This window comes from Ursus americanus, chromosome 6 (genome assembly GCF_024610735.1).
Source record: "Ursus americanus isolate L20-20 chromosome 6, mUrsAme1.1.p, whole genome shotgun sequence".
NCBI lineage: Eukaryota > Metazoa > Chordata > Mammalia > Carnivora > Ursidae > Ursus > Ursus americanus.
Genome location: NC_142132.1, coordinates 92356 through 116692, shown reverse-complemented (window position 1 = coordinate 116692; position 24337 = coordinate 92356). Strand labels below are relative to the sequence as shown.

Sequence of the window (24337 nt, the reverse complement as noted above, 5' to 3'; positions counted from 1 at the left end):
TGTGGCAACCCCGCATTGAGGAAGCCTAGTGGCCCCACTTTTCCAGTAGCATTTGCTCACTCTGTGTCTCTGTGTCACATTTTGGTAATTCTCATATTTCAAACTTTTTCATTATTATTGTATCTCCTATGGTGATTTGTGATCATGTGATCTTCGATGTTACTATTGTCATTGTTTTTTGGCCCCATGAACTATGCCCATGTAAGATGGTGACCTTAATGGATAAATGTGTATTCTGACTGCTCCACCTACCCATCTCTGACTGTTCCCCCATCTCTCTATGCCTTCTTGGGCCTCCCTATTCCCTGAGACAAACAGTATTGCTATTAGGCCAGTTAATATCCCTATAGTGGCCTCTAGGTGTTCAAGTAGGAGTCACATGTCTTTCACTTTATCACAAGCTAGAAATGATTAAGCTTAGTGAGGAAAGGGAGTTGAAAGCTGAGGCAGGCTGAAAGCTGGGCCAAAGAGCCAAGCTGTGAACACAAAGGAAAAGTTCTTGAAGGACGTTAAAATTGCTATCCCAGGGAACACGTGGATGATCAGAAAGAGAAACATCCTTACTGCTGACATGGAGAAAGCATTAGCGGAAAGACTCTAGTGCTCTGGTTCCAGACTTCAGGGGAGGAAGTCACTGCAGATGTGGCAGAAACAGCAAGAGAACTCGAATCAGAAGTAGGGCCTGAAGATGGGACTGAATTGCTGTGATCTCATGATAAAACTTCAACAGATGAGGATTTGCTTCTTAGGGATGAACAAAAAAAGTGATTTCTTGAGATGGAATCTACTCCTAGTGGTGATGCCATGAAGACTGCTGAAATGAGGGGCGCCTGGGTGTCTCAGTCGGTTAAGCATCTGCCTTCGGCTCAGGTCATAATCCCAGGGTTCTGGGATTGAGCCCCATGTCAGGCTCTCTGCTCAGTGGGAGCCTGCTTCTCCTTCTCCCTGCCGCTTCCCCCCTTGTACTCTCTCTGTCAAATAAATATATAAAATCTTAAAAGAAAAGAAGATTGTTGAAATCACAACGAAGGATTAGAATATTAGATAAACCTAGTTGATAAAGCAGCGGAGGGGCTTGAAAGGACTGACACCAATTTTAAAAGAAGTTCTGTGTGTAAAATGCTCTCAAATAGCATCACACGCTACAGAGAAATCGTTCATGAAAGGAAGAATCAATCAATGCTGCAAACTTCATTGTTGTCTTATTTTAAGAAATTGCCATGAGCTCCCTGGCCTTCAGAAACCACCACCCTGATGAATATTCTGCGCTTGTCATCCTAGGATTTCATAATGAACCAGAAAGCCCCGTTATTGTCCCGTGGGTAGAGACCGACCCTCACCCATCACAGCCCACTCCAAGGCAGCTGGACACATCACTTCCCAAGGTTCCTAAAGCCCAGAGCGCACAGGCTTGTGGGAAACGTAGTCTCCCGCCACGACGATGTCTTCCCCAACTGGACTCGGGGAGTCTTCCGGGTTCCTTCTGCGCGCGTGCGGACCCGCCCCCTCTTCCGCCCAGAAGTTCCGCTCCCTACCGCAGTGCCTACGCTGCTGCAGCGGGCTCTAGCGGCTTGGGTTACGTGTCCCTGAAGGTTGCTGCGAGGGGGAGAGGGGAACTGTGGGGCCCACGGGCACTCGGCGGGGGCGGGGGTGTCGTCGGCTTGGCCGCAGCGGGACCTGACGTGCAGGTGCGACCCCCGGCCCCGGGGAGGGGGGGTCCTGGTGCCCGGGGCGAGGGTGGCTCTGGGACCCGTGGGTCCGGGGCTGGGCTCGAGCTGTGCTCGCAGGGGTTGCTTCGTCCGGAGCAGGCGAGCTGTGGAAGGCCCGGCGTGTGCTTCGGGGAGCTTGGCGACGTGGGCGGCGGAGTGCAAGGTGACAGCGGGGGCGGGGGTGGGTCTGCAGACGGTCCGCGTCCACGTCCACGTTCCAGCTCTGCCCCTGAAGCGTCCTGGGCCGCGTCAGCAAGTTTTAGGACGTTCCCTTTTCTCCGCTGTGACGCGAGCGTCTTGGTGAATAGTGGAGTGACCCCGATTCCCGGAGAAATCATTGTGAAGGGCGTGGGCGCCCGGCTCATACTGTGAGGCAGTTCTGTTTGCGGGGTTTCCTGGAGTCTCATCAGCAGGCCAGGTGTCAGGTCCCCCTGCGCTGGGCAGCCTGCCGAGCTCTTGCGTTTTCAGAAGTTTATGCAAGACTTAGTTTCCAGGGACCGCTGGTTCTAGGAGAGATGGTTCGGCCCCGGATGACAGTCCTGTCTTCTTTGGAAGAAGGTAGCTGTTAGGAAGCACGAAGGGGAGGCGCCCCGTGAACAGAAAGGCGACCTGAAAGACACCCCTGTGACCTGAACCCTTCCACTAGCGCCTCAGAGCGGAGGCGGAAGAATCCCAGAGAGGAGAAGACCCCAGCTTTGCATGGCCGAGCAGTTATTGATGCTTCTGCCCAGAGTGAACAAGATTTGGGGGATACCGCCTCCTCCAGAAGTTGTCAGAGACTGCGTGTTATTGGAAGGTTGGACCTGCTTTCAGGAGACCTGAGCCAGGCTGAGACGGGTAGGCAAAGGCCCGGGAAGTGTTCTTCATGGGAGGGGTCTGAGGCGGAGGGATAACCTGCTGCAGCTGAGAGAAGCCATCTGCCCGTGCTTGCGAAACACTCCCATGGCTTGCTTCTCCCCTCATTTGTTCCTGTGATCTGAACTCTCTCCACGTACGTAGCTAGAGATGTGCTGATGCTCCCTCTGTCTTGAATTTGCTTCCTGATGCTCAGGAAGGGTTTGCCAGGGCATCTCTGCCTTACAAGAAGGATGGGGGGAAATGGATTGGAGGATGTAAGTGGTCTGCCAGGTTCACAGGATTTGCATACATCAGGCATCCTGACTTTTGGATAGTGTTATCTCTTTTGCCACAATTAAGCCACAACACATGTTTGTTTCTGACATCATTTTTGATAAATGAGGTCAACTTAGAACAACCATTTCTTAGAAGAACTGAAATATGCCTATCCCATTTTCCCTGGTGCTTTTCCTGGCTTACGTGTGCTCAAGGCATTTATAATACAGGTGTTTCCCGCTGAATGCCAGTAATCTGTCAGTGAAAATCAAAAATTCTGCAGTACCACGCCAGGAGCCTGTTTTTCCATTTTTCATTGTGTAAAATGGGAAAATTAGACTGCATCACATTTCTTCTCTAAACTGTTTTGTTTTGTTTTGTTTTTGGAATGTAAGTAAAACACCACATGTGCCCAGCGGTAATCACCAGACTCCTGTAATGAAGTAACAGTGTTAAGACGTAGTCTTCTGAAAGGCAGACAGTTGTTTTGTGTGGTTCTCATAGTCTCTCGTCCAGCAGCCTCACTAAAGTCCATCGAGTGCGCATTCTTTATGCTCCTCAGAAGTTCTGTATGTGGTTGTCAAGTTCTGTTGGTGGTACTTGGTGTGTAATTCAAGACTTTCTCCCCCATGTGATTTTGTTAAAAACATCCTGGGTTTGGGGCTTTAAAGTATCACTTTAGCATTTTCTGGGTAACAGGCCAACCACATTTAATGACTTTAAACAACAGTCATTTTATTTTTTTGAAGTCCTGTGGCTCAGCCCTTGGGGCTAGGTTTGCTTGATCCATCCCTGTGCTAGTGTTGCCTGGTTCACAGTAGAGGCCATGATCACCTGCTGCCATGACTAAGGTTGGTGGGTTGGAGAGGACTTCGTTTACTGTTTTGGTTGGTGCTGGCTGTTGGCTAAGCCATGTGTCTCTATCAGCTAGCCCTAGGCCTCTTCACAAGGTGTTAGTGGAAAAGTGCTCCTCATCCCGTGTCCGGGTTGCATGTGCTGAGCTCCTTTTGACGAAAGCAGGTCAGATGGCAAAGCCCACGTCAGTGTTGGAGGAAGTGAATTTATAGAGAAGCAAGTCATTGAGAACCATTACTGGAATAGTGCACCACAACAAAATGTACCACGTACCTTACATGTGTCTTCTGTAAAGTCATGGGCCAGCAATGTTGTTTTGCCGGGTGTTTCCTTTCTGTGAAGATGCCCTATTTAAACTGCAGGTGTCCTCATGGAGACACGGCTGTGAAGCCCTGAGTGTGTGTCTCTATTAATAGGAACGTAGTTAAACAATCATTATTTAAGTAAGCATCTTTAAAATCTTAAATCGATTATTACTATTAACTGTTGATAAGTCAGTAGGAAATATGTGTTTCGATTAACTAAAGGTAAACGGTATGTGTAAATTAATGGGCTTGTGGGTACTCCTTCAATACGGTCTTTGCTGCCCTTTCTCAAGGTAATAGAATATTCTTGTCCCACAGGAGGTGCTCTCTCTCTGTCTCTCTGTCTCTCTCAGTTGTCTTTTCTAGCTAATGTGTAGAGAGCTTCAGACGAGAGAATCCGGGATCTGGGAGCAAGCCACAGCAGTCCTGTCATGACCCTAGTCCATTCGCCTTCTCTCCCAGCTATCTTTCCAGAGTCCTCTGTGCATTTCCAAGAGCAGCGGAAGATGAATACATCTCTGGTGAGTTTGTTTCTTTATCCCTCAGCTTGTTTTACATGGTGCTTCATGAGCTTGATGAGGAAGGGCTCATACTTTATTATTTTTTAAATTATTTTTTAATTATTTTTTATTTTTTATTATGTTATGTTAGTTACCATACAGTGCATCATTAGTTTTTGATGTAGTGTTCCATGATTCGTTGTTTGCTTATAACACTTAGTGCTCCATGCAATATGTGCCCTCCTTAATACCCATCACCGGGCTGACCCATCCCCCCACCCCCCTCCCCTCTAAAACTCTCAGTTTGTTTCCCCAGAGTCCATAGTCTCCCCCTCTGTTTCCCCGCCCCCTTTCTTTTTCGCTTCCTTCTCCTAATGTTCTCCCTGCTATTCCTTATGTTCCACAAATGAGTGAAACCATATGATAATGGTCTTTCTCTGCTTGACTTATTTCACTTAGTATAATCTCCTCCAGTCCCATCCATGTCGATGAAAATGTTGGGTAATCATTCTTTCTGATGGCTGAGTAATATTCCATTGTATATACGGACCACAACTTCTTAATCCATTCATCTGTTGAAGGGCATCTCGGCTCCTTCCACAGTTTGGCTATTGTGGACATTGCTGCTATGAACATTGGGGTACATATGGCCCTTCTCTTCACTACGTCTGTATCTTCGGGGTAAATACCCAGTAATGCAATGGCTGGATCATAGGGTAGCTCAATTTTTAACGTCTTGAGGAACCTCCACACTGTTTTCCAGAGTCACTGCACCAGCTTGCATTCCCACCAACAGTGTAAGAGGATTCCCCTTTCTCTACATCCTCTCCAAAGTTTGTTGTTTCCTGCCTTGTCCATTTTTGCCATTCTAACTGGTGTAAGGTGGTATCTCAATGTGGTTTTGATTTGAATTTCCCTGATGGCTAATGATGTTGAAAATTTTTTTATGTGTCTGTTAGCCATTTCTATGTCTTCATTGGAAAAGTGTCTGTTCATATCTTCAGCCCATTTTTTGATTTGATTATTTGTTTTTTGGTTATTGAGTTTGAGAAGTTCCTTATAGATCATGGATATCAGCTCTTTATCTGTAGTGTCATTTGCATATATCTTTTCCCATTCTGTACGTTGCCTCTTTTTTTTTTTTTTTTTTTTTGACTGTTTCCTTTGCTGTGAAGAAGCTTTTTATCTTGATGAAGTCCCAATAGTTCATTTTTGCTTTTGTTTCCCTTGCCTTTGGAGATGTGTCATGAAAGAAGTTGCTGTGGCTGATGTCGAAGAGGTTACTACCTCTGTTCTCCTCTAGGATTTTGATGAATTCCTGTCTCACATCGAGGTCTTTCATCCATTTGGAGTTTATCTTTGTGTATGGTGTGAGACAGTGGTCAAGTTTCATTCTTTTGCATGTAGCTGTCCAATTTTCCCAGCACCATTTATTGAAGAGACTGTCTTTTTTCCATTCGATGTTTTTTCCTGCTTTGTAGAAGATTAGTTGGCCATAGAGTTGAGGGTCCATGTCTGGGTTCTCTATTCTGTTCCATTGATCTATGTGTCTGTTTTTGTGCCAGTACCATGCTGTCTTGGTGATCACAGCTTTGTAGTATAGCTTGAAATCAGGCAATGTGATACCCCCAGCTTTTTCTTTTTCAACATTTCCTTGGCAATTCAGGGTCTTTTCTGGTTCCACATGAATTTTAGGATTGTTTGTTCCAGCACTTTGAAAAATGGCATTGGTATTTTGATCGGGATGGTGTTGAAAGTGTAGATTGCTCTGGGTAGCATAAACATTTTAACCATGTTTATTCTTCTGATCCATGAGCATGGAATGTTTTTCCATCTTTTTGTGTCTTCCTCAATTTCTTTCATGAGTGTTCTGTAGTTTCTCGAGTATAGATCCTTTACTTCTTTGGTTAGGTGTATTCCAAGATATCTTACGGTTTTTGGTGCTGTTGTAAATGGAATTGATTCCCTAATTTCTCTTTCTTCAGTCTCATTGTCAGTGTATAGGAAAGCAACTGATTTCTGTGCACTGATTTTGTGTCCTGTCACCTTACTGAATTCCTGTATGAGTTCTAGTAATTTGGGGGTGGAGTTTTTTGGGTTTTCCACATAAAGTATCATGTCATCTGCGACGAGAGAGAGTTTGACTTCTTCTTTTCCAGTTTGAATACCTTTTATTTCTTTTTGTCGTCTGATTGCTGTTGCAAGGACTTCTAGTACTATGTTGAACAATAGTGGTGAGAGTGGGCATCCTTGTCATGTTCCTGATCTTCAGGGAAAGGCTCTCAGCTTTTTCCCATTAAGGCTTATACTTTAAAAGAGAAAAGTAGAAAGAAGTAAAATACAGCTTCAGAGAGATATACATAAACATGATAAAGGTGGCATGTGGATGTGGACAGGTTATATGACCTTAGAGTCACCCAAGGTGAGTGCAGATTGGTCTCTGGTGTTTCTGATGGCAAAAAGACACACACGATTGCTACCTGTTCAACAAGGACCCTTAGAAGAGGCGTGCCACATTCTCATGGGACATGAGAATTGCAGGCACGGAAGTCTGAAATGGTGCCTTTGTTGGTCACACGGATGATGTAGTGGACAGTGTTTCGATACCCATCTGGAAATCAGCACTTTCAGCACTCTGCAGTGGTGATGGTTACCTGGTGCTAAAACACAACATGCTTAATAAGCTTTGCTGAAATAGTGTCCCAGACAGCTTTTGGAGGGCCCTGCTTGGTCCACGGCCCTACTCGTTTCAAACCTTGGGATATCTGCAGGACTGAATCGGCTTCAGGTCTTATGCTCCACATGTTTCTGTCAGCCAGTCTGTCTGTATAGGCGGTGCTTCTGACTGTTCAAAGTTGTATTTTCTGACAGATAGTTCCACGGCTCATTTACACCTTAACCTCCTCAGTGTCGTCTTAATTCATCTAAGTGAAGAAATAACCTACAACCTACGTGTCAACCCAGATTATAGTTCGATTCAGTGACTGTGCTGTTGGCCTTGCCTTACTTGAATCTTCTCCCATAGTAAAACTACTGTGCAGGGTCTCTTCCTGGACATTCTTGTCCGTTAGCTTCTGTGGCGGCCTCCCTGGTCACTTGTTTGTTTCCTCTCCTGAACGTAGCTTATCCAGGTGTGCAAGTCTTTGCCCTGTGTTCACGCCCCCTGTGGTTTGACAGCCCTGACAATTCCTCTCTCCAGCTTGGACCGCTTCACTAGCCTTTCGATCACTAGTTCAACTCCCTGGGGAATGGTTTTTCTGTAGCCATCCAGAAGACACCCCAAACTGAGCGAGCCCTATGTGAAAAGCCATCTTCCTTTCATCTCTCATGTATACTTCGTCCATTTAGCCAATGACTGAAACGACCAAAATGGAGTTTCTGTATTCCTTCTTCTCTCTCCCACCAAATCTCATCTGGCATCAAGATCTGGATGTATAATGAGATGTCTCCACCATTTTAGTCATACAGAGTAGCATCGTTGTCCTAGGAATTCTCTGTGCTTCTTCCATTCATTCTTCCCTGCCTCATAGCCCTTGGCAACCGGTGATGTTTTTACTGTCTCTGTAGTTTTGCCTTTTACAGAAAGTCAGGTAGTTGGAATCATACAGTATGTAGGCTTTCAAATTTGCTCATTTCACTTACTAAGGTGCATTTACGTTTTTTTCTTGCCTTGATACCTCATTCGTCTTTAGCACTGCATAATATTCTTTTTTTTTATTTTTCAGATTTTATTTATTTATTTGACAGGGAGAGACAGCCAGCGAGAGAGGGAACACAAGCAGGGGGAGTGGGAGAGGAAGCAGGCTCCTAGCAAAGGAGCCTGATGTGGGGCTCGATCCCAGAACGCTAGGATCACGCCCTGAGCCGCAGGCAGATGCTTAACGACTGAGCCACCCAGGCGCCCCAAGCACTGCAAAATATTCTGTTCTCGGAGTGTACCACAGTTTATTCACGCATCCATTGAAGAACATTTTGGTTACGTCCTAGTTTTGGCCGTTATGAATAAAGCTGCAGTAAGCATCTACGTGCTGGGTTTTATATGGTCATAAGTTTTCAGCTCCTTTAGATGAATACCAGAAATGCAATTACTGGATTGTGGGTTGAAAGTTTGTGTTTACTCTTGAAGACAATACCAAACTGTCTTCCAAATGGCTGGACCATTTTGGTACTTTGATGTGGCAGGCATAGCAAATTAAAACACTATACTTCATTCCATTACTTTTTTATTCATTTCTCTAAGGGTTTACCATATGAATCTTTATCAGACATACTAGAGTAGTGGTGCCCTACTTCATATAAGATATGGGAACTTTGGAATAGTATGTATCCATTTGCAACCCCTAACAGTTGTACTAGCGATAATACACATATGTATGTACATATTGAGTCTACATACATTATGAGTCCCTTGTACATTGTTATAATGTTTTCTTTAAAGGATCATGTATTTTTTAGACATTGGAAGAAGAAAAATTATATATATATATATATATATAATTCTTTATATTTATCTACACATTTGCCATTTCCCATGATCTTGATTCTGTCTTAGGGATCCAAATTATCATCTGGGGTCATTTTTTTTTTCAACCATGGACAATGTCCTTTAGCATTGTAATGCCATCTTCTGATGATGAATTATCTTAGTTTTTGTTTATTTGAAAATGTTCCTGTTTCACCTCAATTTTGTAGTGTAAGTTTTCAGTGGATGTGGAATCTAGGATTGAAGGATGTTTACTTTCACCACTTTAAATATATTTTCCCATTGTTTCTGATAAGTTGCCCATCATTCATATGTGTTTGTACCTGAATGTGCTTTTTCTTCTCTGGATGCTTTCAAGATTTCTCTTTATTTTTGGATATTGGCAGTTTGGCTGTGATGTGCCTGGAGTAGTTTTGTTTTGCTTTTTTTTTTTCTTTCTAAATCTAACTTAATTATGGGTCATTGAAGTTAATCTGTAAATTCATATCATAAAATGTGTGAAGGTTGTAACCTTTGTTTCTGAAAATACGTAAATGCTCTAGTCTTTCTCCTTTCCTTATGGAACTTCATTTACGTGTTGTTAGACTGTTTTTAAATTGTTTCTGGGCCCCTTTTCATTTTTCTTCATTTTTTTTTTCTCTCTCTCATAAAGATTAGAAAATATCTGTTGATCCATCTTCAAGTTCAGTGGCTTTCTTTTGTTGTTGTTTCTAGTCTGAGGTAGGAAATTTCTACCGTGGTATCTCTTTACCCCACAGTACAGAGTACAAACCATGGTGTATTTTGTACAAGACAAAACACACAAAAAAGAATGAACTCCCAGACTCTGTTCTGATTCAGCCTGATACCTTGAACTGAGGCATGTGTCATTATAGGAGTTGGTGTCATTTGAGGATGTGGCTGTGAACTTCTCCTGGGAGGAGTGGCAGGACCTGGATGATGCTCAGCGGACCCTGTACAGGGTCGTGATGCTGGAGACCTACAGTAGCCTGGTGTCATTGGGTGAGTGAAAGTGTCCTAGTAGGTGTAAGCACTTCTTTCTTCATTGGTTAATGTGCAGCTGTTTATGAAGTCAAATGCCACTGTTTAAGACTCAAGGCCCAGAAGGATGTGAGCGTTCACCCCTTTAATCAGAGGTTCACATTGGCCCTTCATTGTACGGTTCTTGCAGCTGTGCCCTTGTCATTCTTCAAAGGCCCTGAAACTTCAGCGGTTTGTTAAAGGTCCCACTTTACTTCTGATCAACAGGGCACTGCATTATGAAACCTGAGGTGATTGTCAAGTTGGAGCAAGGAGCAGAGCCATGGACTGTAGAGGAAGCCCCAACCCAGAGCCTCCCAGGTCAGTCAGTGCATACTGGGCAGGGGTTTGGGAAGAGGAGACCACAGCAGATGTTGGCCATGCTGGGCTGTTTTTCCCAGTGCTTTTTCCAGGTCCAGACCTTAGGACAGTGAGTCTGTATGTATCAGACTCATGCATTCTTCACTTTCAGGGTATGGCTCTCACACACAAATGTCCCCTTCTTTTTTTAATCGCCTGGTATTTTCTTAGACTTACCCAAAATCCATTCCTTGCCTGCCTTCTCTTAGAATTTCTTTCTTCATTAGCCACTATCTCTAGGTTCAAAGATGCCCTCCTTTCCTCCATTCTCCTGCACTGTTTTCTTTCAAGTATTATTCTTTCAACGCATGTTAAGCATTGGTCATTTTGTAGTTGTGGGGATTGTGACAGTAATCAAACACATGCCCTCCTTTCTAGGAGGTTACTGTCTGTCCAGTCAGAGTGAAACAAACACACAGAATATTAAGTGTAGTGGGTAACAACTACAAATAATATTTCACCACTATGAAAGAAAAAGTGGGGTGTGTTATTTATTAAGGAAGCCCAGAGAAAGTAGTTTTGGGGGAGTTATTAAGACTCTACTTTGGGATAGTTTAAATTTGAGGTGATGATTTTCCAATTTTGATAATATAGACTACAGTAGGGTATAATGTCTGGAGTAGAGATTGGGTATCACTATTATAAGATGCAAACTAGAACAGTCTTTAGCCTAACTGGTATTAAAGGCACAGGATTAGAGGAGGTTGCCCAGGTGGTTGTTAAGAAAATGAGGGAGCGCAGGACCAAGCCTTGTCAACCATGGCATTACAGGTGTCACAAAGGGGTGGGGAACCATGCACAGGTTTCAGTGTGGAAAGGGGCGGTCCATGGCATGGTAGGAGAATCTGGAGATGATGTGTTCTCAAGGCCAAAGGAGCCAGGGGTTTCAGTTGCTCCTGCTAAGTAATTCCAATGTAACAAAGAGAATCCAGTCTCTACACGGACTCCATTTTTCACTGAAGCTAGGACACAGCTGATACTCCAAAGTGCAAAACACAAGCCTTTTGAAACAGCAAATTGTCAAGTAGGGATGCACATAACAAGAAGCAAAGCACAGCAAAACAGGTGAGACTTTTTCTAAGGAGGAGCCAGAAAAAGACTTTTCAGAGCTGGTGGGCACAGCCTGGGTTGCAGAACCTAAATTGTTTAGACCAGCAGGGAGGGGTAGCCCAGTGTGGAGAATTGGAGCTTGGTTATAAGAAGCCAAGGATGTAGCGTTTCATTAGGAGTTAGCAGAAAGCTGTCTTTGGCTAGCATGGAGAAGGAGAGAGGATGCCTTTGAGAAATCCCACAGGTGCCCATAGCCACCACCCAGGGAGGAGTAAAAAAATAAAGAATCGTGGGTGTGAATCCTTGTCCCTAAGCAGTATCCCCACGTAGGTGACAGACAAACGGCCCTCCACTGCATCCTAAAGTAGCCGACCCAGGAAGATCTTGCCATCTTCAAAGCTGAGTGATGAGAAAAGGCCAAGCACAGGGAGTTCACAGTTATTATGAGAGAAGGCAGGAACACAAATGGCAGATGAAAGAACTGACCCAAAAACGTGGCTAGGGAATAGGTGACTATTATGACCAAATATTTCCTTGTGGATCCAAAAAGGAAAAAAGAAACTTAAAAAAGCAAAACCGACAAATAAAACCATAATTTGATGTTAGAGAATCTATTAGTGTAACTTGTTACATTAATTCATTAGGGAGAAAAATCATACGCTCAGCATAATCATACCCATTATTGATTCTTCAAAATTTGTATCCTGCTGTGATGGAAAGAAATGCTTTATTCTTACACAAACATTCCATAAGAAATGCTTTGTTCTGGTTCACAGATATAATTAATTTGTCTCATTTTAGATGTTCAGACTTCAGGTGACCTGATTGAGACCTGCCAGGAGCATCAGAGCAGACATGTGTGGCAAGCTGGAGTTGCCAACAACGAAACATCAACTAAGGAGAGAACTGACTTGGGAAAACCATTTAATTTGAGTGCAATCCACATTTCAAACCTGATTATAAATAATGGAAACTGTTCAGGAATGAAGCCAGAGGAGTTTAACGTGTGTCAGAACATGTTTCTTCCTGGTGAGCCTGATGAGATGCGTGCTGGAGAGAAGCCCGAGGACCGTAACACAACTGGGCGATCCCTCAGGGATGGCGAGCATCATAGTTTTCACCAGAAGGATCCAGTTTTGCAGCCAGCTTTTGAATTTGGTGGGCAAGGAAAAGGCTTCAGCAAGGAGGCAAACTTCTTTACACATAGCAGTGCTCACGTGGGAGAGACTGCCTATAACTATGACAAATATTGGAGAGCCTGTGACAAGTCAGCTGTCATTGCCCAAGAGAGCACTCACATAGGGGAGGATCACTGTAGATGTAACGAATGGGGGAACACCTTTTGTGCAAAACCAACACAATCAAATCTTCATAGAGCTGTTTTTGAGGAGCAACACCGTAAGCGTAATCAAAGTGGGGATAATTTCAGCAAGAAATTACACCTCACATCGCTTTTAAGAACTCCATTAGGAGAGAAAACTTTCGAATGTGATGTATGTGACAAAACTTCCCACAAAAAGTCTAATCTCAGTAAGCATCAGAAAATACACACAGGAGAGAAACCCTATAAGTGTAGTGAGTGTGAGAAAACCTTCATCAGTAAAACAGTTCTTACAATACATCGGAGAACTCATACAGGGGAGAAACCCTATGCATGTGTTGAATGTGAGAAATCTTTCTGCCGTAAGTCACACCTAACTGTTCATCAGAGAACCCATACAGGAGAAAAACCATATGAATGTTATGAATGTGGGAAATCCTTCTCTGTGAAAACGAAACTCACTGTACATCTGGGAACACACACGGGGGAGAAACCCTATGAATGTAATGAGTGTAGGAAATCCTTTTACCAGAACCCCGCCCTCACTGTACATCAAAGGGTTCACAATAGAGAGACACATCATGAATGCAATGATTGTGGTAAAACCTTTCATAAGAAGTCAGTTCTCACTGCACATCAGAGAACTCACACTGGAGAGAGACCTTATGAATGTAAAGAATGTGGGAAATCCTTTGGCCATCGCCCAGCTCTTACCGTACATCAGAGAACTCACACAAGAGACAAACCTTATAAATGTAATGAATGTGGGAAATCATTCTGTGTAAAGCCTAAGCTCACGGTGCACCTGAGACTCCACACAGGTGAGAAACCCTATGAATGTAAGGAATGTGGGAAAACTTTCTACCAGAAATCAAAACTCACTGTACACCAGAGAACTCACACAGGTGAGAAACCTTACAAATGTAATGATTGTTGGAAAACCTTTTGTGAGAAGTCAACTCTCAATAGACATCAGAGAACTCACACAGAAGAGAAGCCCTATGGATGTAAAGAATGTAGGAAAACTTTCTACCAGAAGTCAGCCCTGACTGTACACCAGAGAACTCACACAGGAGAGAAACCCTATGAATGTAATGAATGTGGGAAAACCTTCTGTCAGAAATCACACCTCAGCAAACATCAGAGAACTCACACTGGGGAGAAGTCATGTGTGGCAGAGACTGGCTATATATATACCAAGACTTTCGAAACTCACTTTCTCTTTGTGTTGGGCACACAGTTAGCCTGCATTTCTCAGCCTCCCTTTGCTGTGGGTGGAAGCGTGTAATTGAGCTCTGGCCAAGGAATCATCAACACATTATGAACATTACTTCCATGTCTGGCTACCAAAAAACTTGTGTTTGTTAATTTTTCATTCCTTGTGCTTCTGAAGTGTAGATTGCCCACAGGTTTGTCTTTGGAGCCATAGGGTTAAGATGGCAACCATGACTTAAGGCATAAAAGATTGATTGGGGAGGGCAGAGATCTTCCCAACTCTACCTCAAAAGTCTTCATTTGTACTTACCTGAGTGAGAAACATTCACTGTTGAACCCTTCTATGTGTGACCTATTTACAATGCTGTGAGTCCATTGTAGCCAGTTCACTTTATGAATTTGTGTTAGGCTTCTGTGAGAAGTTACCAGTCCTTGTGTAGGAGATTCACAGAGGAAAGAATCTGTGTTGTCACTTTTCATCCCCAAGTCAGTGGATGGAAAAATCAAACCATAGGAAGAAAGAAATTCAGTAAATGCAGGAATGCCTTTATTGGGCAGAGACAGCTCATTGAACACTGAGAATAAAGTAAAACGTTATAAATATCTTTAATGTGTCCTAATTTTCAACAACAGAATGTCCAATTATATCAGTGAATGTCTCATGAAGGGAAAACTATCAATGTAGGTAACGTGGAAAAAAAATTCAGATAGAAATGATAGTTACTGTATTGAATAAAAAAGTTTTAAAGGCTATAAGCCATTTCTTCTCTACTTGGGGTGATTTTGCCTCTAAGGGGACATTTGGCAATACTACTCCTGGTAAGTAGCACATTGTCAATTCTGAACTTTTCTATTCAGGGTAGTTACAGGGCCCATGAAGATTCTAAGGGGTGGAGAAACAAGACTCCACCTCTTGATATAAAGGCTTCTTACAAAAGAGTATGTGGGATGGGATATAGTAGTGTGGCCATCTTTGGAAAATACAGTAGGGACACTGTCCACTTTCTGGCCACAGAGTTCACATCACTTACACATGCAAATTATACTGACAGTCAAAGGATTTCAATTTATAAAGCTGTTGGGCTGAAAATCTAGGACCTCATCATCTATATTAGGACTAGGTGCACATAGTCTCTTTGGTCATGGTCCCTTCTGTGTGGTTGCTCTTAAGCTGTGTGACCTGAAGTGACCACTCAGGTGCCCTGCGCACAACACACAGTGTGGCATGGAGATGGGAGACTCAGCCCACTCAAAGGGGAGGGGAATTGGGAGGCACTTAGTCATCTGTGGTGCACAGAAACTCTGACATCTAGCAGGGCACACCTTGATTAGGGTGCAGTGGTTCTGGGAATGACTTCCAAAGCTCTGGATTCTGCACTCAGTCGTCTCTCTTCTTCAAGACATACCCTGATTTTTTACTAACTAGTGTCTCCCCAGAGGGCTCTTTTCATTTGAACTCTTTCTAAACCTTTTATTTCAAATTGATTTAATTCCCTTTAAAAAGTTGGATTTTTGATATATTAAATTATAATCCACTCCATTAGATGAAAGCCATCCCCATACTTCTTCTGGAACAGGATCCACTCTGCCTCAAACTTAGAGTGATGTGGGGACAATGCCCCTAAGATCTGTAAAAGCCCTATTTATCATCTATGTGAGGATTTACAAGGCACACTCGTAAGAGTCTCAGGGAAGGATCTTACAGCAACATCCTTGGTCTGAGATTTACTCTGAGGCTCCACTGAAAGTGATCTTTAGCCTGAAGTCATTTCATACCTTAGGGATCCTTTTTTCTGCCTGGAGAAGCTGGGAAGGAGGAACAGTTTTATTTTCAAAACTAGGTAGTCCTGGCTCCTTGGTATTTTGTCTAGATTAATCTTTAAGACTGAACAATTTCTTTTAGCTCATCTGTCTCTACCTGTACCTTATGGTAAGTGACTCTACCAGCTATGGTTTTGTTTTTGCCTCAGCTAGGAACCCACCCTATGTTGCCCGACTTTGTGATGATGGGGCTACATTTCTCCTTTTCCAGCTGACACAATCTTTGGGTTTCCAAGGAAAGGGCCTGGAGGGAGATTGCAAGGCTGAGCAGGAAGAAGGATTTTCTTTCTTCTTTGGCAGGTCCATGTGGTTGTGAGCAGGGGTGGAAGAAGGTTCCTATCTCTCTGGCCCTGTTTTACTATCTGGAGCTTCAGTATGGTGAATTGTATTTGAATATACCCGAGATGCTTCAAATACTTTACCACTAAGCATAAATGAAGTTACCTTCTATTCCTAGATTTTTTTTTTTACACAAACAGGTGGATTTTGCTGAAGGCCTTTTATTCATCTGTTGGAAGTAATCATGTGTCCTGTTTGTTTAGTGTGAACTGAAGCTACAAAATCATTTCTAATCATGGGCTTAGCTGAAGCGCAGTTCTTAAAGGTGATGTTTCCATTGTCATGCAGGGGAATTTACCAACTTCCAGGAGATACAGGAGTTATTTTGATGTTACCAGTTCATTTACGACACAGATCTGATTAACCCCATCTCAGAAAACTGGGAGGTTGATGCCTAGTGTGTCTAATTTTCCACATATTTTTCCATTCTTCCATAGAAACACTGCTCCTGAGACTGGGGGCCTGTTTGGACCTCTCTCCATCCCACCATGTTACTGTCCTACCTGGATGTGGGAGCCTTTCAAGAGAAGGAATCTCTTCTTCAATCGCTGTATTGTGGCTTAGGGTCACAGACTCTGACTACCCTTGCGGTCCTTAATTGGGCAAATGTATTTATGTGCTCTGAAACATACTTCAAAAGCGCACAACAGTCTTCGGTGATTGACTCCCAGGACACTGAGGAATTCTAACGTACTGTGTTGTAGTGACAGGCGTCTCAGTTATATATTTTGTGCCCACAAGAGCACAAATTACACTTGGCCTCCAATTATTTCTTTTTCTCAGCTAATTGGTGGGGACTGTGGGCAAGGGATTGACTGGCTGAGAACCCCAGCACCTTGCTCTTCATTTTGGGGATTTCTGGAATTCTGTATAGTCCAGGCCTGAATAAGGAATTGAAACAATCACAGGGTGGGTTTGCAGAACATGAATCTTTCTGCCTGGAGACCCAGAACCGTGTTAAGTCCTAGATAGGAGCAGAGCAGAGACTGTGAGGCCAGGGAAGTGCTTACTGAGTGCTGCTGCAGAACTCTGGCTGAGACCAAGAGGGGATGTGACCAGGGCTTTACCAAGTCTCGAGGGTCGAGTCTTGGGTCAGACAAACCCTTCCACCCCTGCGCAAACTCAACTGAGGCAGTTGTACTGAAATAGTGCTTTTATTTCTTGAAGTTCATGGAATATGCTCCAGGGCAGGGAGAGTCCTTGCCTAGGAGGGCGCAGGGCCTTGCTTGGTGGGCGGCTCTGGGTCTTCCTCCTCAATGACTCCTAGGAGCTTGGGATTGGCCTGTGGGAGGTCAGGGTCTGAGGAGGGAGATTTCCATGCACCCCTGTGCCCACACCCTCACTGGGACCAGCCTCTTTCCACCCCACCACTGCCAGTCTCTGCACTTTTGTCTTGGTTGTGCCCTGTGAGAACACCCTTCCCAAAAGACCATCCTTTGAGAACTCTGTGGTTCCCCTTCCTTGCCTTCCTGTACCCTACTTTCATGAGCTATCTCTGCTCCCTGCCACCTAATTCCAGGACTCACAGGCTCTCCTGGGCCAGCCCCTTCCTCCTGTTTGCTTTGGGCTCGAGCAGGGATCTGCATCCCAAGCTTTTCCAGCTCCTCCTTAAGCCTGAACAGAGAAGGGTGAGGTAGGAGTGTGGGGAGGGGTAAGGGGAGGAGAAGGAACAAGAGGGTGTGAAGAGACCAGGAGATAAGCTGAAAGGGGAGCAGAGATGCCTTCAGCCACCTTCCCCTTGGGGGCTGGGGGCAGGGCCTCCACGCCCACCTCTGCCTCTTCTGCTGCAGCTGCTGGCACTTCTGCTGTAGCTGCTCGTGGTGATGTGAGGCAGCTTCCAGGAGTTCCTGGGCCTTCCTGTTCTCCTCTTCAAACAGATGCCTGAGGGTGGGGCCATCAGCAGTGGCAGCTCCCTCCATCACCCCATTCCCTGTCCCTGTCATCCTTATCTTACACTGCGGCTGCTGCCTCCTGGCTGCGGAGAAAGAGCCCCTCAGCAATGGTTGAGCACCCATCAGCCCCAAACTGGGAACACAGACGATGCTTCACATCCTCCAGCTTCGCCTCCACAAGCTTCTCTGCAGCAGGAAGGGACAGATGAGCAGGGCAGGGCAGGGCAAATCAGGGCCTCCCCATTCTCCAGGCCTCACCTTCCTTGAGCAGTTGCTCCTTGCTGCTGTCCAGGGTGCCAATCTCCCGGGCCATCTGCTCCGGCCTCTGAGTAGGTGGAGAGGAGGCCTGTCCATGTGTCCCAGCCTCCTCCCATGCACCTCAGAGAAGCCTACCTGGATCTGGTCTCTACTCAGCCTGCCTCACTTCCTACTACTCTGGGCCTCTGGGCACACAAGGCACGTTCCAGCTTCAGGGCCTCTGTACCGGCCATTTTCTCTCCACCTGGAACTGTCTCATCCCAGATACCTGTGATGCTGCACTTGAGGGGCTCACGGGGTGGTTAGCATTCAGGAATTTTGCAAGCTTTGAAATCAGGTCTGAGGCAAGTATTTCTTATAGGGAATCCTGAAAACATTACAAATCAGAACTGTTCCCTGGAGAATCGGTCACCAGACCTGAACTACAGCTCTTCTTCCCTTTGTGGGGCCTCCTCACTGAGCTCCTCCATCCTAACATTGATCCTTTCTGCCCCTTTTATTTGGCACTAGGAATCCTTGGTTTCCCACTGTCTGCTCTGTGCCAGTCATGGCTGCAAACACATCCACGGATCTTCCTTATGGATAACCTCTCCTTGTTTCATCAGGGTTGCTCCTGGCCACTGAAGGGCCCAGGGGAGCAGCAGGGATGGATGGGCAGGACCAGTGAAGTGGATGACACTGGGTGGTGCCAAGGGACTGAGCTGAGGGCCATTTTGATGTATGACCACCAGGTCTGGCTCAGGAGCTGGGGGTGGCAGGTGAGAGGAAGGAGGCCTGCAATGTGACCCTGAATTTTGGGTCTGGGACTTCCAGTGAAGATGTGGAAGGTGGGAGGAATGGCTTTGAGTGACTCACGTGGAACTTCCAGAGGTCCTTGTGCTGGCCCATGAGATCCTCCAGCTGTTCTTCAAAATCCAACCTGCAGACCAACCACGAGGGGCCATGGGATGAGACATTCCTCCCCACCTTGGCCCAGGCCAGGGGTCTTCATGCACAGACCTTGGGAGGTTTGCCCATGTTCTTTGCTCTGTAGGAAGCACCTTCACCACCTTGTCCCTCCAAGCCTCAACTCAGCCAGCTCCTCTTCTAACTCCCATCCCTGATATTACCTGCATCCACAAACCATCCCAGCATATTGCCCCCACCCTACCTGGCATTGGGCACTGGGCTTTACCTCAGTTGCCTCTGTTTGTTCTTCTCTTCCTCAATCTGGGAGTTCAGAGCAGAAATTCGCTCCTTGCACTCCTGCAGCATGGTCTGCTTCCTGGGAACAGGCAAGGCAGCTCTCAGTCATATTCTCTGAATGTCTCCCCAGGACAGGGCTGGGGGTGGGGCTTCTGCTTCCTCTTGGGGTCTGTTCTGGCTTTCCAGATTGAGGTCCTTCTCTAATAACTTCATGGGGGGGATGTGCATGTGTCCCCTGGAAATACTGTTGTGAAATCAGGGAGATCAACATGGACACAAGTCAGGTGCACAAGCACACATACATATTTATCTCATCCAAATTTCCCACATAGTTCCAATGTTGGTATGTGAGGGCTTGGGGACTCTGGTCACAGAATGAGCTAAATCAAGGTTCAGGAATTGGAGACATGGATTCACAAATATTGAGGTGGATGGAAGGATAGTGAATGAATGGAGAGACACTTGTGGCTTGATGCCTAAATGAAGGGACAGAAGAGTGAACAGAGAGCCAAGAAGCCAATTTTAGGAAGAGTAACAGGCATAGAGTAAAAAACAGCTGAACACATTTGATACTCTAGCAAATGAATGATTATCCCAGTGAGTCAGAGTACCCTTAACACTACTGTGTACCGTTGGGGCCAAGGTGGGAAGACATGCATTTGGCCTCTCCTTTTTACAGAGGGACACAACGTGACCTGTGAGTCCAGGACTGATTTTCCCTCTCTCCTTTCCACCACAATGAAGGGGGAGGGCAGAGCAAGTCCCAGATGGAAGGTCTTACCTCTGTGCCTCACTTTCCTTCTCCTGGCAGTGGAGCCTGAGGATCCGTAGGGTCTCTGCAGGGAGAGAAGCCAAGGGCCCCAGGACAACCCATCAAAGCATCAGGATTGGGCATAGATAATAGGATCAGATCACATGTGGACACCTGATAGGACTCTGTCATTTACTGCAAGTGTGGTGGAAGCCATGGAGGGATGCAAACTAATTCAGGTTTCAAAGGGCCTCAGCTGTTATGGAGATTGGCCTCTGCAGGGTGACAAGTGCAAAAGCCTGGATGGAGATAGAGTAGCTGCAGTTACCTTGCTTTTTGTTCAAGATCTCTTTCAGGCGTACTTTCTCTCCACTCACTGGAAAATACAGTAACACATTCAGGCATCAGGGTGCATCACTGCACCCTCAGGGAGTGCATTTGCCCCTTGTCACACAGGCAGTTTGGGACAGCTCTACTCCAATCCTAAATGTGGACCCCTTGAGTTGAGCCCCCTCCCCTCTTGAGCCCACACTCCCTGTAAGCAGCAAAGGGCCCCGGGGATGATAAAGGGTGACTGTGAGGATCCTGTGGAAGGCCAGTGTTTACACGGAGGGGAGAGAAAGAACACATCACATGAACTGGGATATGGGCTATGAAGAAACACATCAAGCAGTAAGAGGAATGTGATCAGGTGGGGACAAGGTGCTGCTTTACATGGGATGACTTGGGGGAGGTTTATCTGAGAAGGGGACATTCAAGGTGAGAGCTGATGATGTGTGGCAATAGGAACCTGTACTACATGGGGCAGTACAGCCTATCAAAGGCCATGAGGTGGAAGTATGCTTGGAGAGTACTTTGAGAACACTCCTACCCACAGAGTGGGAGATTGGCAGGGCCTGATGTTGGAGAAGGGGGTAGAAGCCCTTGGCCACAGCAAGAATGCTAAGTGTCCAGAATATTGAGCTCAGGAAGGCATAACACTGAAGTCCTCTGGGTGACCCCCAGTATGCTTACATGAGTCCATTTCCCTCTGCAGGGCTTCCCAAACAGTCCGGGCCTCTCCCAGCTCCTCACTGGCTTTCTTTTTTGCTGTCCCAAAAAGCAGAACAATATGTAAATGCAGCCTCCAACTGCATTATTCCTTGCAAACGATGACATTTCTCATTTGTCTTCCAAGAAATCTGGGTTGGGGGGCAGATTTTAAAGCAAGAAATGAGGCTTCCAGAGCACAAGCCTTTCTTGTTGGGCTCAGTTGACAGCAGCACCAGGTTCATGGACATGTGACTACAGCAGTTGCATTTAGATGGACCCATCCTTGGTTTAATGACCTGCTGCTATCATGACCTAGTCAGTAATCTTTTAACAAGGAGCCCTGTAAATCATGTAGCTGGTCCCTGAGCTCACCTTGCTGAACCTCATTAATCCGATTAATCAAGACTTCAACCCTGGGCTCTAGGCTTCCAGCTGCAGGAAGGAAAGGAAGTTGAGTGGAGTTGACAGGGCAGGCAGAAGGAGTTGGGGGCCCTACAGGGACTCTCATTCTGGGTAGGGGAGACAAGGAAAAAATAGTTACTAAGTCAGGTTGTAGTAATTGCAGCCAAGAAACATAGAGGGGCAAGGAATTAAAGAGTGAAGGAACGGGGCATGCTCTTCAGACTTGGGAAGACCTCCTAAGGGCCCAAATCACAGGGAGGGCAGTTCCTGGGTGGGGTGGGAGGTAGTCAGTGCAAAGGCTTGCCCTGAGGTGGGAACATGGCTGGAAGGAGGCTGGTAAGCAAGCAGAGAGCAGCAGAACTAAGGTGGAGGGAAGGGAGGTGAAAGTGAAAATCTGGATTTAACTGAATGCAGTTGGGGCCAACTGGGTGGCTAGCAAGGGAGTTTGGGAAAATTCTCGCCTTCCCTCTCCTCACACTTTAATTCTGAATTATGGGGCTATATTTTTACTTCAGAGAATTAAGTTTTAAAAGAGAGAGTAAATGAGTTAATTTTCCAAGGCTGTGAACTGTTGGGCCTGGAACTGAATCCACTTCTGCCTTATCTCAAAGGTCAGGCTGTGCCTCAGTTACAGAGGGGACATGGGACCTTTCTGCAACTTCTTCACCATTTCCAGCAAGTCTTCAATTTTCTGTGAGGATTTGGCTTGCTCTGTGGAGACAAAACCAAACATTTTAGAATCCCGAAGGAGAGGCCTGAGGAAGGGTCCACCAACTTTAGTCTGGGACTGAGGGGGCTCAGGTCTCCAGCCACAGTGGCGCCCCTGCTCCTTGTCCTGAGGTGGATGTGAGGGGTGAACTTTCACTGCCTGTAGTACTCAAGACTGGGTCAAATTTGTGATTCATCTCCGTAACAAAATACTGTGCAGCCACTGAAAAGGAGGTAGATTTGTCTGTATTAACATGGAAAGACATCCTAGACAGTAAAATAAAGTGAAAGATGGTGTGTAGAGAATCCCATATGGCTACGAAAAGAGGTGAAATATATACCTGTCAGTCTACAAATATATGTATACCATCTCTAGATAACTGCTGGCCGGAATCACACAAAAAAATTCAATAGTAGTTACCGCTGGAGGGTAGGACTGGAAGGACAAGAAAGAGGATGTTTACCTTTCACTATACACACTTCTGCATATGGCTATATTTTTTAAAGTTAATAAATTTCTCTGAGTGACCCCCAAACTATTTTTTTTTGTTTGGGCAACCATTTTCCCAGGCATTATTATTATAGACCAGGCAGTGAGCTGCACTGTTTTTATTCTGTATTGCACGTCTAGTGCTCGCCACAAGGTAAGGGACACACTGGCACTAAATATCTGTTGAATGAGGCAACTAATGTCTTGTTAACAAAAAATCCAGGGCACAAAATAGCCTGTGTAGTATGAGCCCCCTAGCTTTACTTTTTATTTCAAAATAATTTCAATTTACTAAAAAGTTGTGGAAATAGGACACATAGCTCCTATCCCCCATTTGCTAACATTTCTGAACCTGGAGAATGAGTTGCCGACAGGGCTTCATTACCCCATCATGTACACAAGGACAAGGACACCCTCCTAGGCTGGAACCACCGTACAACAGGTGTAGAAATAGTGTGGTCTGGGGGCGCCTGGCTGGCTCAGTCGGTGAAGCGTCTGCTTCGGCTCAGGTCATGATCCCGGGGTCCTGGGACCCAGTCCCAAGTCAGGCTCCCTGCTTAGCGGGGAGTCTGCTTCTGCCTCTGCCCTCCCCCGCCCCTGCTCGCTCTCTCACAAATAAATAAATGAAATCTTAAAAAAAAAGAAGAGACGCCATGGCCTGATGTGACCGTGTTAGGAGACGGGCTTGGGGAGCGACTGGGTCCTGACGGTGGATGGAGTGCCTTTACAAGAGAGCGCAGAACCGCCGGCGCCTTCCGCCCTGCGAGGGCCCCGCGCAGACCAGGAGCTGGTCTTCGCCAGACACGCGCGTGCTGCTGCCTGCGTCTCCGAAGCCTGGCCTCCAGAGCCACGACAAAGAGCGCTCGGTGGTCTCCAGGGCCGTGTGGGCTCCGGGGTTTCCGTTAGAGCGGCCCGCTACCGCTCTGCTGGCGCCCACTCGGCCCCTGGTCGGCGGGAGGCACCCACACGGCCCCGCCGAAAGCCCCTTCAGTGCAGCCCTGGCCACGGGGGTGTTTCATTCAAGGGACGTGCCCAGCCGGGTCCCCCGTCCCCTGAGCCGGGGGCGTCTGGAGAAAAACCCGCGGGACGCTGCGCGGAGCCCGTCGGTCTGGGCCGCCTGAGGACTCGTCTGGGGCCGCGGGGCCATCGAGAGAGCCGAGCGACGACGGGGGCTTCCGGAGGGGCCTCGCCGCCGGGGGACAAACGGCCGGGGGGGGGGGGCGGCCGGCTGCCCGACCTTCACTCGGCAGCGCGCTCCCCGTCCCACCTGCCTCGACCCGGCCCCCCACGGCCGCCCCTGCCGAGACCCCTGCACTACCTCCGGCCTTCTCAGCCCGCTCCGTGGCTCCCGCCCGCTCCGCGTCCGAAGGTCCGGGCCGCCCCGCCATTTCCTCCGCTCGCAGACGCCCGGCGCGTGGCGCTCGGGTGGGGATTGAACGAAACTCGCGCCCGGGGCGGGGCTTCCTGCGGCACGCCTGCGCACCGCGCTTCCGAGCGCAACGGCCGCGGACAGACGCTAGTGCGCATG

At 46.5% G+C, this 24337-nt stretch overlaps 2 protein-coding genes across 10 annotated transcripts; one reads left to right on the top strand and one right to left on the bottom strand.

Moving 5' to 3' along the window:
• Positions 1–1613: 1613 nt before the first annotated feature.
• LOC123800004 (uncharacterized) lies at positions 1614–14536 on the top strand. 7 transcript variants are annotated; one of them, XM_045809358.2, is made up of 5 exons: positions 1614–1688; positions 4336–4503; positions 9841–9967; positions 10214–10306; positions 12197–14536. In XM_045809358.2, the coding sequence occupies exons 2-5, from the start codon at positions 4414–4416 to the stop codon at positions 14002–14004; spliced, it is 2118 nt and encodes a 705-aa protein (XP_045665314.2). In that variant the 5' UTR covers positions 1614–1688; positions 4336–4413; the 3' UTR covers positions 14005–14536. The 7 variants fall into 7 exon arrangements, with proteins under 7 accessions (XP_045665314.2, XP_087718635.1, XP_045665313.2 ...); XM_087862509.1 differs by lacking the exon at positions 1614–1688 and adding an exon at positions 1695–2546 and having other exon boundaries at positions 4445–4503; XM_045809357.2 differs by lacking the exon at positions 1614–1688 and adding an exon at positions 1695–2546.
• A 2685-nt stretch (positions 14537–17221) lies between these two features.
• On the bottom strand, positions 17222–24249 carry SYCE1 (synaptonemal complex central element protein 1). Of its 3 annotated transcripts, none has more exons than XM_045809359.2 (13): positions 24128–24249; positions 22260–22322; positions 21582–21641; positions 21192–21266; positions 20506–20553; positions 20208–20262; positions 19416–19505; positions 19097–19160; positions 18242–18308; positions 18046–18169; positions 17862–17972; positions 17618–17705; positions 17223–17373 (listed from the first exon to the last, which is right to left on the bottom strand). In XM_045809359.2, the coding sequence occupies exons 1-13, from the start codon at positions 24195–24197 to the stop codon at positions 17296–17298; spliced, it is 993 nt and encodes a 330-aa protein (XP_045665315.1). In that variant the 5' UTR covers positions 24198–24249; the 3' UTR covers positions 17223–17295. The 3 variants fall into 3 exon arrangements, with proteins under 3 accessions (XP_045665316.1, XP_045665315.1, XP_087718636.1); XM_087862510.1 differs by having other exon boundaries at positions 17224–17373; positions 18046–18066; XM_045809360.2 differs by lacking the exon at positions 21582–21641 and having other exon boundaries at positions 17222–17373.
• Between the last annotated feature and the right edge of the window lie 88 nt (positions 24250–24337).

Excerpts from the sequence above, each read along its gene's own strand:
- SYCE1 (XM_045809359.2), bottom strand. The coding sequence starts at position 24,197 with ATGGCGGGGCGGCCCGGACCTTCGGACGCGGAGCGGGCGGGAGCCACG. Across the intron at positions 20,263-20,505 it reads GATCTTGAACAAAAAGCAAG|AGACCCTACGGATCCTCAGG; the intron begins GTAACTGCAGCT and ends CTCTCCCTGCAG. Across the intron at positions 17,374-17,617 it reads GGGCTGGCCCAGGAGAGCCT|GCCAATCCCAAGCTCCTAGG; the intron begins GTGAGTCCTGGA and ends GACCTCCCACAG.
- LOC123800004 (XM_045809358.2), top strand. The coding sequence starts at position 4,414 with ATGACCCTAGTCCATTCGCCTTCTCTCCCAGCTATCTTTCCAGAGTCC. Across the intron at positions 4,504-9,840 it reads GGAAGATGAATACATCTCTG|GAGTTGGTGTCATTTGAGGA; the intron begins GTGAGTTTGTTT and ends GTGTCATTATAG. Across the intron at positions 9,968-10,213 it reads CAGTAGCCTGGTGTCATTGG|GGCACTGCATTATGAAACCT; the intron begins GTGAGTGAAAGT and ends TCTGATCAACAG.